At 35.3% G+C, this 15,515-nt stretch overlaps 1 protein-coding gene across 1 annotated transcript in view; it reads right to left on the bottom strand.

The window, feature by feature from the left end:
• The window catches only part of EXOC2 (exocyst complex component 2), a 125,650-nt gene that overhangs the window by 61,903 nt on the left and 48,232 nt on the right, over window positions 1–15,515 (bottom strand). Inside the window, exons 8-11 of the mRNA XM_014872368.2 lie at window positions 13,965–14,110; window positions 13,786–13,867; window positions 13,179–13,281; window positions 10,109–10,227 (exon numbers count right to left, since the gene is read on the bottom strand). Of these exons, the coding sequence (XP_014727854.1) occupies window positions 10,109–10,227; window positions 13,179–13,281; window positions 13,786–13,867; window positions 13,965–14,110 (450 nt within the window). The remainder of the gene's footprint in view (window positions 1–10,108; window positions 10,228–13,178; window positions 13,282–13,785; window positions 13,868–13,964; window positions 14,111–15,515) is intronic.

The following is a 15,515-nucleotide window of genomic DNA, read 5'->3' on the forward strand; positions in this document are numbered from 1 at the left end:
ATTCAGGAGGAGCACAAAGCAAAAACTTTTCAAAGCACATTTATTCTGAGCAGCATGGCAGAAAGGATACACCTAATCCTTTTACTTCAACAGCTGGGGCTTAAAGAGCAATATAAAGCATTGTGAAACTTCACCAACTTCCAATAGGTGACAGTATTGGGTTTTAGTTCATTTTGAAAGAAGTTTTTTCTCTTATAATTCTTTAAAGGCTTTTAAAGAAATTTCCTATGGCCTTTCACTGCAGCATTATCATCACCAAAATAACTGTCAGTTCTTCCACTCATCTTACTGTTCATAGTATAAGACATACAAGTAAATAGATCCAATTTGCTACATCATTCACAATTGTGATTGACACACTGTATTAACTGACTCGGTGAACTCAGCCTTCCTATCTTCAGGCTGTGCTATGATTCTGTTCACTATTTAACTCCTACATCAGTTATTAAACACAACTCATCTTTATGACAGCTTTAAAACTGATGAGTTTCCTGTAATATAGAATGTGCTGGAGTGATTTTCGCATATTATTCACTGTCAGCACAGACAAGATCTACAGTGAATTTGAACAAGAATTTGTGGAAAGATTTTTCCTTTTGAAAGAACTAAAAATGTACAATAATGAGAAAGCAAAAAGCTAAAGCTTTGCAGTAATCAACATCCAGGAAAACAATCCAGCCACTTTACAGAATGAAGTAAAACAAAACAAATTAATTTCTCTTCAGATTAAAAAATTATATCTATTAATTATCTTTCAGAAATTCTACACAGAAAAAAAAAACTGGAGAAGACCCTGAGAAAATTTAAATGTCTCACATAGTTTCTGGGATTTCGGGAACATCTGAGTGAGATTCAACATATTTGCATTTTATTTGGGAAAAATAAAGTATGTCAAGAAGGCTAACTCAAAATTGTTACAGGCATTGCTATTTAAAACATATTTTATTAAAAAAAAAAACACCGGCAAGAGTGTAGCAATGCTATTTTCACAAAAACTACAACAAAAAAAATCCCTCTGATCTCTCTGCAGAGAATTTAAGTTCTCAGCTTTCAGACAGCGTGTTAATATAAGGAATGTCTTGTAAACAGATGGTCTTTAAAAATGACAGTGCCAATTAAACCTCAGAATTAAGAAAAACAGACACACTTACCAAAACACCTTAATGTGAATTAGCTCAATTAAAAACACTTGCTCGAGGTAGCTGTATTGCTGCTGATGCACTAAGCCCACGCAGCCTGAATGGTTTAAATATTCACCAGTAAGAGAAAACAAGAGAATACTCTCTTGTTCCACCAGAAAAACCACATCATCAGTTTTCTGGCGTACCAGGAAAAGAAAGTTTAACATGAACTAATTTCTTAATTGGTTGTCTAGCATTACAAGCAAGTATAACACAGCAGCAGGGAACTACAACAGCACATATACCCTCAGGACTAATAAACATCTGGACTACATTAGCAAAGCTGATCTTGCTTTCACCCTACCAGAAGATAGCGCTTAAAGACTGCTCACTAACGCATAAATCTTGTAAAAAAAGTGAGAGTTAACTTGCAAACAATTTTTCTTCCATCCCAACTCATTCCCTCTCTGGAGCCAGCAGCTTAAATTTAGCAGCATAATGTAATACAATGAATTAATAGTAGTATGGACTGCAGACAATAATATTTATAAACCTAAATAAACGAACCAAATAATAATTTACTGTCCACTCAGTATTTGATTTGTATACTATTTTTACATTCCTAGATCCTGAATGTAGGACAGCAACAATTTAAAGTTTTGAGAACTTTTTATTGTGCTAACAGGTTTCAAGAAGTATAAACAACACGAAAAAAATAGTCCCGGTTGAGCTTTACTTTTAAAAAATACACTGCATCTTTGAAGCTACAAAAGTATGTTTTTCCAAAATACAGCATCTACATGAAGCAGTATCTGTCAGTGACTCCATGTCCAAGTATATATTTAACCAAGGAAACACAAGAGTACTACATTCCCTTCTTCCACCCAACAGTAATGACAAAACAAAAGGATAATTAACGCCTTATTACATTTACGACTATACAATCAAGAGAAGATCAAATATGAAGTTTTAAGGATCTCAATACTGCTTTTATTTTATTTTTAAAGGATTTTAGTGGGTTTCAACTTTTTGTGCACAGATATTTTGAAGGTGCGCATTCAGAGGCTGTGTGAAATAAAAATATTTCAGCGGCTTTGTTCACTCTTCTTCTGTTTTAGTGCAGTAAGATCTCACCAAAATAAGAATCTAAAGAACACAGTAGAAGCTCAATTCTTTTTGGTATTATTTCTCGAACTTTTTGTAAATCAAAAGCCACCTGCGCTGACCCGTAACTGCAAGTTTATCATGCTATAGGGTACTTGTGTTCCTACAGTACCTATAGCTCACGTACAAATCTCGACCCCATTTTTTGGATTGTTACCTGTAAGCTCTTGGCAAGCAGTGCATTACAACCTCCATTAAAAAGACAGCTGACATGAAATTTGCCTAAAATAGATTTTTCCATGATACGCAAACCAGTCAATGATTTAAAATTTTAAAAGCTGCTTTACCTTCTTATTCCTAAACTATTACCAAACTCAGTGTAAAATTTTTCTGCCATATCCATTGCTCCACAACTGCCTGGGTTTTTTCCCCCCCTCTGAGGTCTGGCAGGCAGAGGTTTCTTGAAAGAGTCACATATCTCTCACCTCCCTCAATAATCCAGCCTCAGCTACTCTGCAATTCTGCCAGCCTGGTGCACCAATTACCCGACGCCCAATAAAGATTTTTGCAAAAGCTACTGGTGATCAGGGGATTAATATTGTGCCAGCACTTCCTGCAGTGACAAAATTTTTAACAAATGACCAACCTTAGGTTAAGTAATTTTTCACTGAGATTTTCCATGTAAAATCAAATGTCTGCCATTACAGAGACTTGCTCGTATACAACATGTACATGTACATACAACATATGTGCAACCAGGTGAATACAGCTACTGTGTTTTCTCACCCGTTATGTATCTTACAGTGAATTTTCTCACAGGCTACAATAGCGAGGGAAGGCTGATCTATAGCCTCCTGACTCTGAAGGGCGGCAGACTTCCTTACCAGCCTTAAACACCTTTGAACATTTTTTCCTGTGCACAGCGGGCCCTTGTCCTGTGCTGCAGCCTGACCACCCACTGTTGCTTGTTGACCAAACACACAGCGCCTGGAGCCCGCACTGACACAATCAGGATAAGATTCGTTTCTATGACACCACATTGACAATTTCAATTTGTCTAGGCAAGAAATTAGGGGAGCAGGACAAATTACTGAAAAATTAACCTGCTCAGCAGATGAATAACTGCATTTTATTCTTTTTTTTTAAAGTACTTTTTCTTTCTAACCTTACATCTTATAGTGATCAAGAAGAAAATGGACTGTTTTTCTAGAAAAGAGATGAGCATGTAAGATTAAAATTGATAGAAAAAAATGCTTTTGGGAGATATTTAAAAATGAATGCTTTTTAAAATCTTAAGACTAGTTTTCATACTGTAAATGCATTTATAATGAAACTGCTTTTCAGTTTACTACAAAAAGGGTAACTGGGCCTATTCTAGTTCTAAGTATTTCACAGCCTAAGGATATGCCTTATTGTCAGCCCTTCAGGCCAAAAAATTCTGAAACAAGAGCCAAGCAGTCGAGTTCAGCACATAAATAAAAATTACTTCATTTTACTAGCTCCAGCAGACATTAAGATCTTCAGCACTTTTGGAAAAGCTCATTTTAACACGACTGCCTGAAAAAATACTAAAGACTGGAACAGACACAAAGGTAAAATTCTGGCCACTGAAGAGTTTCAATCTATCTTTATTCATAATAATCTTTAAAATTTTGATTTTAAGCTACCTGTGTTGCTTTTTAATACCAATAGTTACTATCTTTATAGTACTTTCATATTATTTATAATATTACATAAAATTAGAATGCCTCCTGAACTTCTGAACATGCTGGATTCGACTAAAATTTCTAAATTACAGCTAACTTACAAATACAGGTATTAAAAGAGGAAAATGAATCTGCTATTAATTTTTATACTGATCAGTTTTTATTCTCTCTCTCACTATTTTTTTTTTTTTAATTAATAATCCATTAAGGGTTTGCTTGACATCTGCTGTCAAAAGGGTATTTCTGCTATGGACAGGGGATGTGGTTTAGACATGAAATGGCTCCCAGCTGCAAGAATTCTTCTTCCAGATGTACAGTAAGCAAAGGCAGTGGAAGAGAACCAGCTGCTAGGATAACAAATTGAAAAGGCCCTTTTGACACAAGCCTTGCCGGCCTGTCTGATCTAACAAAGATGGATCATTCATTGCAAGGTGAATAGAATCTCAGTGTGGCACAGAAAAAAAGAGCAACATGGTCTAAGCATCCATTTCTCTCTTTCACACCAAGTACAGCTGCTGTTACTCTGGCACAGAAAAACCCTGCAGAGTTTTTTACACTATCTGGAGAGCTGTGCATCATACTCAATGCTGCAAAAATTATACTTTTTTTTCAGCAATAAGAACTAAAAAAATAATGATAATAATTAAAAAGAAATCACAGTGACTGTTCTATCATACTCCTGTTTGAAGAGCTGTCTCCACATTGGGAACTTTAATAGGTTGTGCATTATATATTTTGCAAACCAAAGGGCAGCAGAAAGATCACGCTACAACTATGTCAGTGTTTCCATTTACTTTAGTTTCTAATCAGGTTAGCTATTAACAGGTAGCTTATTTGCAATAATATTACATAAAATCTCAAAGACTAGCATCACAGGTGAGTGCTTTAGGTCACTCAAAGAATCACCATCAAAGGTACTGGCAAAAGTGGTTTTAGTAAGAATTTGTAGGAGTGAGACTTGACAAAGTTTGCAACAACCTGCTAAGAAATTAAGGCTTTCTCAGCCAGTTTGACGTTAACTGGGTGGGAGTCCCTACCCATTTTAGTTCAAAGGATCATGAAACCTACTAAGCCACTATTAAAGTCTAAGCAAATAACCACTGGCCACACAGAAAACAGTCTTAACCTCCACAGCTTCCATCCCTGATACTCACATTAAGAATCCTATTGCTTAACTCCTTTTGGCTATCTGCCCAGTGCCTCAGGAAAATTTTAAACTAAACCTCATTTATTTACATTTATTTTCATGTCATTTTATGTCATTATGTTCTCCATGTTTCCAGCACTCCAACAAATCTGGGAAGCATAAACCATAGTGAAAAACTACAATTATACTTTAATAATACAGGAATTTCCAAGTATAGTTACAATTTAAAAATATGAAAAATCTTAACTGAAGGAAACCATTTAGTATCCAGGTACCAGAACTGAAAGTCCCTAGATGTCTACAAATCATAAGATCAAAGGTCAAAAGCAGCAATTTGGGCTTTAGCCAATACAAGGCATAAAATACCAGCACAATTCAGTTTATCATTCAAATATCTCTTACTACAGATCTAATAAATACTGTCTTGGGTGAGCATATGCTCTTCCATGGTAACCTTTATATTCATGGCTTGAAAAAAATGCTCTTTTTCTGTTTTTTCTGTCTCATGCATCTCCTTCTCCTTAACATATCTACATACTAAGTAACAGCAGCAAACTGGCTTTACCTACTTAAAGTCCTCCCCGTGGAGAAAGCAGTGGGATATGACTAGATAGATAACATTTATTCACCTGTGCTTCAGGTAAACTTCATAACCATAAGAAAAAGTTTCTAAAACAATAAAGGAGCACAACTTTCTATGCCATGAGTAAGGCAGATAGCATTTTATGTTTCCTATTTAATGCAATAAATCCACACATTTACAAGCACTACTACATAAGCTAGAGTTCTAGCCAATTGCACATGGGTCCCACATCTACAGCTGCACCTGTAACAAAAGAATCTGATCATCAGAGAAGCAGGAATGGCTTAATACAAGGAGAGGAGCATGGGGGCTTTATGACTCAGGTATCCCCTGTACTGCCTCACTATGCCTTTGGCAATGCTGTTTGGTATCTTTGTCCTGGCTACTTATACTTCAGCACAGGAGAAATTCCGACCTTCTGTCTTATCTGCACTTTCACTCACTCCTTAAAACACGTGGGCTTGGAGTCAAGCAGTTTCTCATAACATGAGCATCACATGCATTTTTTCTTTGCCTCACAAATGAGGAAGGTCTGCAATAGCAAGAAATAAGTAGGCTAAAGGCCATGATGGGTGAGTAACAACAGCCATATCTTAACACATAATGAAACATTAATTGACATAATGCAAGATTAATCAGCAAACAAACGGTTGTTTAGACAGGGGAAACACTATGTCCATACACATACAGTTATTCCTCATGGGAAATAATACACTCCAAAATGCTGCTTCATACACACAAGTTCATAAATGCAACCAATTAACTAATGATCAGATTATAATAGATGATCAATGTCTCTTAAAAGCAAAAGAAAGATTCAATTAAACAATTTGTTGTTGGCAGTTGTCAGCTTTTTAAGTCACAATGCCAAATTATTTGACAAAGCTAAGCACAGATGGATATGCCCTTACGGTTTTTGGAAATAATATTAACAGAAACTGGATTAACTGGAAACACACAGGATTTCTGCTGACTCCTGAAATAAAATCTGAGAAAGAACTCCAAGATCATTACAGTCGTGTAAACTCGACACACTTTCTTCTTTCAGGTTGCATCAAAGACTGCACCACGCTATGGATATTAAATGATACTTTGCACACCTAGGACATCATTCCAACTGCTGAGTATTTCTTACAAAACGAAGTTCATCTCTGGTAATATACAATCCCAGAGATTAAAAAAAAAAAAAAAAAAAAATCTTGTGATAGTAGTGAACATTCACACTTAGATCAAAAATACATACTTAGATATCAACCCAAAACAAACATGTATTTAAATATATCTTTAATACACAAAGTTCTGACAGCACATTCCAATACTTTGGCATCTAAATTAGCTCACTCTTGTCCTTCAATTTGGAGACCCTTGGAAATTATTAACAAGAGGGCAATTATCAGGTGAGGACCCTAGAGAGGATGTAGAAAACTAGACTTACTTCTTGTCAGTATTGAGGATTTTTCCTGACTGCCATTACTATTGGCCTGGATAAGTCAAAACCTCTTACAGATGTCAGGAGAAGATGCTATTTCTATATAAGAAAATGAAATTATTTCAGTTGTAATGACTAATGTCAGCATTCTAGCTGTGTGGACACAACTGGAACAGTTTTGTCCCATATACTAGTGACTAAATTTGGAGTAAGTTTCTCCTTAGAACTTGCTTAGGATTGTGTTTTAGCTTGTTTAGCAAATACTTGCAGTGTCGGCCTTCCCTTCCTGCATACATCATGGCCAGCAAATATATTCTTTGAGAATATTTGTAGTTTGACAATCATCTGCAGAAATCCTTTCCAGAACGTCTAATGGTTTAAAAAACCCCAAGCTTATCCAGGTGAGAAAAGCAGAGACTTTGTCTAATTCCTAATCTATTTAAAGTAGTAAAAGTCGTGTAATGACTCAGAGCATAGCTCTCCTTTCAAAACAAATACAATAGCAGCAAAATGCTTTGGCACAATCTCAGCTGAAAGGTGAAAAATTTTGCAGAAATGTAAAAGTAGATACAATCTGCTACTGAGGTTTAAGTTTAGTATGCTGAAAAGTTTTGATTCAATCAGTTTGAGTCCACAGTTGGCAAAAGAACTAAGGTAAGAATAGCCAGAAAGAGGAGCTCGTATGCTCAGGGTGGAACTACAATTGCTATCTGCTTGTTCCAGAATTCATAATATGAAGACTGCCATCTGCTAGAAACAATAGAAACCTAGAAAAAATGTAATGCCCTTTTAACTAAAATCCCAGTCTTATGACCCATCTCTTCTTCCAAATGTTTGACAAACAAAAAAGTGAATTTTTTTTTGAAGCAAGTGTTAAGTAGTAGACTTAAATATTTGAAAACATACTATCACTTTATCTTAAAAAGAGCCTATGAATTTATGAACATAAAAATAACATTTCTAACTTGTTGAAGCTGATTAGATCCCACAGTCTTGCATAACCAAACTGAGTAAATCTCCATACCTTCCCTGTTTAAAAAGCATACACCTATTAAAGTAGATGCCATGCCTCCGATCGCAACCAGCGCTGTTCTACTTGGCAGTTAAAACTAATACTTCTGAGTTTTCTTTTTTCCATCTCCCACCTAGTGTATGTCAAAATTAAAGATCTACGGAAATAAAAATCATGCTTAGCAACTTTCCCTTGTCTGACTGGATACTAAGTGAGAAATTCAAACAGCTAGGATTGATTCTTGAGTATTTTAAAACCAGTACAAAAGACTACAGTCTGTGGAACACCACATAGAAGGCTAGAAGAAAACGACTGGAATTTGATGAGCTGTTAGCATTTCTTTCATAAGTGCACAAAATCGTAACTATAGATACTTGCATTTGCTGGGCATTCAAGTTGTTTAAATTCCCTCTGCTGTGAGTCAAACAAAGCTGTATCATAATGGCCCCTTTGACACTAAGGCTGAGGTAAGCAGTTTCGTTGCAAGAAAAATACCAAACATGTTGAGATTTTTCAAGACAAATCTAGGAATTTAGACACATTTTCTACTTATTCACTGGACCCTGCATACCAAAATCATATAGATTACTAAAGCAAAAAGTTTCAAGCACTGAGTATCATCCTGTCTCTATTTTTCTTGCTAAAAGCCTGGAAAACAGCCATAAAATTTTTTGCAAGTGAGAGAAGAAGGAAGCTTAGAATTATTAACTATGGCTATTTTCACAAGTGAGTTTTGCTCCTGATAACCTAATGTTGTTAGGCTGATGGTGGTGCCTCATGAGGGCTTTTGACAAAGAAAGAAGATGGGATGGGTTTGGAAATGCTCTGAATTTTGACGAAGATGCCAGGAAAACAGGGTGGCATTCCAGCTGGTTCCACAGCACTTAACGCCGTGTCGTGGAACAAAGATGGCCTGTGCACAGTTTTAAACTAAAACTTACTGGCATTGCTGTCACAAGGGATGCACCCCGTGAACTCCATACCTCATGTCACAACCTGTGCAACAGAGAGTTAAAGACTCTGCAGAAAATTTACAGCTTATTTCTACAGCAGCTCCAACTCAGTAAAACTTTTGTGGTTTCTCAGAATAAAATACCTTATTTGGCTTGGGATATGCATGCACTAACAGTAAACATGGGAGTTACCTATAAGCCAAGGGATGCCAGATTCCAATAAGCTATTCATTTCAGAACTGGCAACAAACTCTGTAAGACTTCTTGAGAAACAAGGCACTGCTTCTATTTCCTAATTTTGAAAACCCAGTTTTCAGATTTTACTACTAGAAATGTCAGGCCAGCAGCCTTCCACCTGCTGGAAGGCTTTTTTTATATACGCTAATGTGATAGATCATGTTAATTTGTAGCTAAGTTGCTGCCACACCTGCAAGAAATATCTACGCTTTTCTTTGAGGAGCAACGTTGTCAAAAACAGAATATAACTCTGTGTTCATAGTGGTCCTAACGATAACTTTGCCTAAATATCCCCTTTGTCCAGCTCCCCTTGGTCTGTGCAGATTCAGTGTAACTTAAATTTTGAAACTGCACACAATGAAAGAAGAGGACTCCATAATATCATTCACTGCATGTCAAGGAATTAAGCATTATTCCGCTGTGCCCCAACATCCCGTGTATCCATATACTAACAGAATATCTTGTGAAAAAGAAATCTAACCGGCAGATTCAGAGTACAATCCAAACTTGTTATGAACTCAAAGAAATGTTTCAAGAGGGCAGTAAATCATGTATAAATGACTGAAATGTAATGCTCTTCTCATGTAAAGAGCTTAAAAGTTATAAATTAAGCAAAAAGGAAACTCCAACTGCTGTTTTGTTTTTATAACAGAATAAAGGAAAAAATAAAGTTAGTTTTCAACTTTGTAAAAAGCTATCTAAATTCATGGGGAAAACCTAACATATCCTTTGTAAACCAGAATCAAAGAAAAGGCAATGCCAAATTCCTAAATGTCAAATATGCATATATATAAAGGTAAAAAAATGTATCCTTGCCTTTTTGTTCTTTAACATAGCTCTCCTTACAGTTGTGCATGAGCTGCAGAATCCACTGATGTTGAGCACCAATGCACTGCCAAGCTGGGTCCCCAGGCGCATGAAGATCAGAAAGATATCTGTAAAATCCAGTCCAAAAATCACAGTTCTGACTTGACACACTGAAGGCCTCAGTAAAACAGACCAAGCATGTACTAAGAAATACTTTTTCTTTTTTTACATAATTTAAAAAATTCAAGGATAGGTATTAAGATACACTCACATCTACTGCAAACAGAAGTTTTGCATTCCCCCTTCTTCAATTAGTGAGACAAAATTCCACCAAAAAAATCTTACAGAAATATAAACCTTTAATATCATATTAATATGTATTTCCAGTTGTGTCTCTTGTGATGTATACAGGAAACCAAACTCTTTATCTGCAAGGTTGCAGTTTAGTGATTCAGATTTGAGTGGAACCAGTGATGGCATCTCAAGCACATAAAACATACTATTTTTCTTCCTACTGTATATGACTGTATCATCATGTAACCTTAACAATTACAGAAGGAATTAATTTCTGCCAGCTCAATAATTTTAGCACATGCCTGCATAAACTTATGTAAATCTAGCTCCTGGGTTGTCTTTTTATTTGTTTTGGTGTTTTTTTGTCCATGCACAGTCTGAAAAAAAAAACAGGAGGAAGAGATAACAAAAAGGATTGTGGCTTCTAACATGCAGAAGCAAAACACTGTCTGTCTTTAGGGAGAGAGAGCTGCTGTGATTTCGATGAGAACACAAAAGGAATGTAGTCTCACTTATGGCATTCAAGACTATCTGATGACAGTACTTTCAAGACTATTTTCAAAAAGTGGTAGCTGCTTCACAGTTTAAGGGACATTGTTACATTCTGCATTAATGAAACTTAGGACAGATTAAAAAAGTCAAGATGCTTAACGTGAACTATACTGATATATTATCTTAAGCAGTGCAGGGAATGTTTACTCCCTCACAAAAGCTGTTTTACTACAATAATACCTAATGTTAATTAGGACTGTGATGAATTCTGTCTTCTTTGACAAATGTCTGCAGCACTCGAACAAAAAAATAAACTGTCAAAGTAGGACTGGTTGGATGGATGACAAAACTACACAACTAACCATTTTGACAGGGTGACATTTATAAATTATGAGCTCAAGTCCTTTTCAGTCTTATGTAGGACTTCAGTCTTTTCTTAGGCACAAAGTTTAAAAAAAATTACCACTGGTCTTGAAATACATACATCTGCTTGGCTCAAGTGCTATGGTAAACTATTTCTGAACAGCATAAAATAATTAGTGCAACTACCCTAATACAGCGAGAGGAAAATATGAATTGAAGCCTAATTATAAGCATTAAATATCTGAAGGAAAAACTACAGTATTTTACATCTTGGTCAGCCTTCAACTTCAGAGACATACAAAACAAGTGTACCATGGAAGAAAAAACCTCATAAAAACAGCAGGGTTTATGCAAACTATTTTACAATTTGGATTTTGTTAGTCTCATTTTTGCTGAAGTCCTCTGAAGAAAATTTACTTCATACCTTGCCTTCAGAAAATTTACACTAATATACCCATGTATATTTAGAGTAATGAAACTAATTTAACAATTTCCTAAGCTGGGATTGTGTTGATTCATTAGAACTAAATTATTCCACATTCATCCACTCCCTGCTCTTCTTTATTATACTTCTACATGTGGAATACATTTGCTTACATTAACACAGTCTGCTTTAACATAGGCTGGGGTATTTTTAAAGATTCCGTAGTTCAAGGTAAGGGGCTAGAAACCAAACTACCTTAAAAACAACCAACCAAAACAACCAACCTCAAAAACTCAAGCAGGAAACAATAAAACACAGCCAACCAAAAAAACCCAAACAAAAAAACAGAATCAAGCACATGTACAACTATGAGTCTTTCAAAGAATACTTAGAAAAGGTCGAAGACCTGGCTTAGGTTAAGCAGCCACTCTTTAACGTTTTCAAGTGTCATAAAGGAAAGGAATAGCCAGTATTGTCTTCACAGACAGAAAAAGCTGAAACTAGTCATCTTAAGAAACAATTCCTGTTAACAGGCAATATTTATGTAGCATCCAGAAGAATGAGAAGCACTCTACATAGATGCACACAGGTCACTGTAGTCATAAACTCACACAATGGAAAGGACCTAAGACACCAACACTGCACTTGAGCCTGTGCCACCGTGCCTGATACACACACAGAACACTCCAGACCTCGTGCAGGTGTCTGAATTTTACAAATGTTTCCCGAACAGCACTTTGGCCTGCTTCTTTTATGATAACTGATAAAAACACTGAGATTGTCAAGACACACTAGGAGCCCTGGTAGATTCCAAATCTCAAAAGCTTTCTAAATAAAGCTGTCAAATGTTCCAGAGCATGCTGAAGTATGGCAACAAGGACTGAAGGGTTAAGATCTACATCAGCTCATCTCAGCAGCCCTACAGCAGACATCAGCGTTGTGAAAAACATAAAATCTGCAAATGTTAATGAAAACTGGCAACTAGCTCATTTTCACGAAATACGAAGGAACTTCATTGTTTAGCCTGAGCAGTAAAAGAGCCAATACCACCTTCAAACAACAGAATGGTCTGGATTAAAGCCTCCCTGTCATCTGACTCGGGATGATTCCACCTCAACATCAAGTCAAGCTGAAGTGTAAGACGAGTTAATAAGGAATCTATTTAGTTTGCATACTAGGAGTGGTCATTTCAAACACAGCTTGCAATATGTCGGTTTAGAGAAAGCAACAAAATCTCAACATCCCTTAAAGATTTAAAAAATTAAATTCAAATCTCAAGTACACTGCATTAAATTGTTCTCATTCAAGAACTGTTTTTCAGTCCTTCAATAAACAATCCAGTACCATTCCATCACCATTATTTATATAATCATAAAGTCTCAAAATACTCACAGCCTTAAAATCAGTATTTAAACCATAGTAAAACTAGTTTCTACCCTATTTAGGAAACATTTAAATACACATTTAACACCATATGTCTGATGAAGGCACTAGGCAAACTGTTACCTTATATAACGTTTCTGATCATGCAATGTTGACGGAGTTTCAAGCAGCTTATCCAACAAAAGTTCTCGTAAAGCTTCAATTCTGGTTTCAACTTCAGCATAATCTAGGAATAGGGAGCAGGAATAAATACAATGTGCCCTTAAGCAGAGTCATGAACTGAAAATTATGCTGTTTTCTTAGGGTAACAGACACTTCTGGAGTTATTGTGGAAATCAATATAAACCATTTTATAACAAGCCACATCTAAAAATATTACACATGACAGTTTTACAAAACCACAGAATTAGACTTTCAAGTCTTTCCAACAATATGTGAGAAATATATTCAAAGTCACATTTTAATTACTGTAATCTTTTTTTATGTCCAGTAACACCAAGCGTAAATAAACAAATAAAATTGGCTGTGATTTCACATTTTGTAGTATATACCTCACTCAGAAAACTTGCCAGAAATATTGCCTAGAGTAATTGGCTCCTATAAATCCATAATTTGTATGGATGAAAATCTGTATCAAAACCACATAAATGTTTGGTCTCCTATGTGCTTTTTAACCTTTAAGTTAAGGAAAAAAACCCGAAACCATTAAATAACAGAAGCTGTATCTTACATTTTTTGAACACTTGAACCTCTGTCTTTCCAAAGAGGGACTTGGCTTTTTCGTAGTCATTAATAACCACATCATAATCGCCCTTAAAAACAAAACCAAGCATTTATATTTGTCAAGGAAAAGACGAATGTCAAAAGGCTACTTTAAGCAAATAGAAAATTATTTTTGAAGTATTATACCTTCTGGATATTTCTTTCAATATTTAAGGGAAGATTGAAAAGAAATTTAAAGCGCTGAAGAACATTAAGTGCGTTTCTCGTTGAATCAGCTTTGTCCTTGCGACCCAGCACTTCTTGAAATAAGGTATCTGCTGTGTTACTGGCTCCTATTTCAAAAAGGGTGACAGTAAGAAAAAGTGTAAGTAATCAGTTGAAATCACAGATTTTCTTCATTTTAATGAGTTATTCAAGGTTTTTTTAGAGCAAATGAGTAATTATTGCTGATTTTCAAATTTTTTTGTTCAACTGTTTTTAACATTTTACAACTGCTGAAATTGCATTTCAAAGTGAACCCCTTAGCATTTTAATGTGGTAAGACCCCTGTGCGACTAAAAACAATCACTCTTTCCTATTTCAAATAGCTTAGCTTTTCTGCAGATATTTTATAGTTTGCTTTGGCTCCAGATGTACATTTTTCAACCAAATTATGCATCTCAGGATATAGAAAAAGTCATAGAAAGCTTTATTTTTTACAAAAGTATAATTTCATTTTGTTAATTAATGTCAGAGCTTCTAAAGTTATCACTGGATTTTGCAAACAATTTTTTTACGTTTTCAAGTCAAGTCTTAAAAATTATTAACAGTATTTGAACCACTTAAAAGTACCTATGTCAATGTCAAAATGTCATGATTAAAAAGTCTAACTAGCTGATCACTGGAACAGAATGAATACAAAGTGTCTTCACATTGCATTAAAATTCTTAATGGCTTCAACACACGCAGGATGAAGCCTTGATCAACAATTTCATGTATTTAAGTGTCTATACTATCTATGAATACTCTTCAATAAATACATTAAATATCATCCTAAAGTTTCTTATATCCAAACTAAAAAGCATTCTATTTTCTAATAAAGATTGTTTCCTAAGATAGAATAATAAATTTTCATTTGTAGTAGAGAAGACTCACATTGCATATGAATATTTGCATTTTTTCAACTTATGACTTACTTTTAATTAACCAAAAAAAAAGTGGAACTGCTTTAGCCTTTTTGATCATTGCGTGTAGAAGTTTCTACATTATCTGGTCTAGTGACTATACTTTAAGCAAAGATGAAAAAAATTACATCAGTCTCGCTGGGTGGCTTGCATGCCATTTTCTCTAGTCAACACTGTGGGTGGCCTGCTCATGTTAAAAGTAGTCTTTGTAAAATAATTGTTATATCTAAATAATGTTTAAACTTTGTTGAAATTTTGAAGCCTTGATGTAAAAAAAGTTTTGTCAGGACATCTATTTCCACCACATAGTATTCAGCATAGAATACTTTAATCCATTAAGGAGAAATGCACAATGAAAACAGTTAGCTGGACATTTAAATACAGATCACGGATAAAGTATGATTTTTCTTAGGGTTAAAAGAAATGATTGTTTTGTATATCCTTCTAGTAAGTAGAATTTCGTTTGCTTGAATTCGTATGTTTCTTGTCCATTCTTTTAACAGCACAGGAGCAATGTGCTCTACCTGGGAATCGAAGCTATATTCACGAAGTTGTTTTTTTTCTTGATTCAATG

Source organism: Sturnus vulgaris, chromosome 1, assembly GCF_052056855.1.
Source record: "Sturnus vulgaris isolate bStuVul1 chromosome 1, bStuVul1.hap1, whole genome shotgun sequence".
NCBI lineage: Eukaryota > Metazoa > Chordata > Aves > Passeriformes > Sturnidae > Sturnus > Sturnus vulgaris.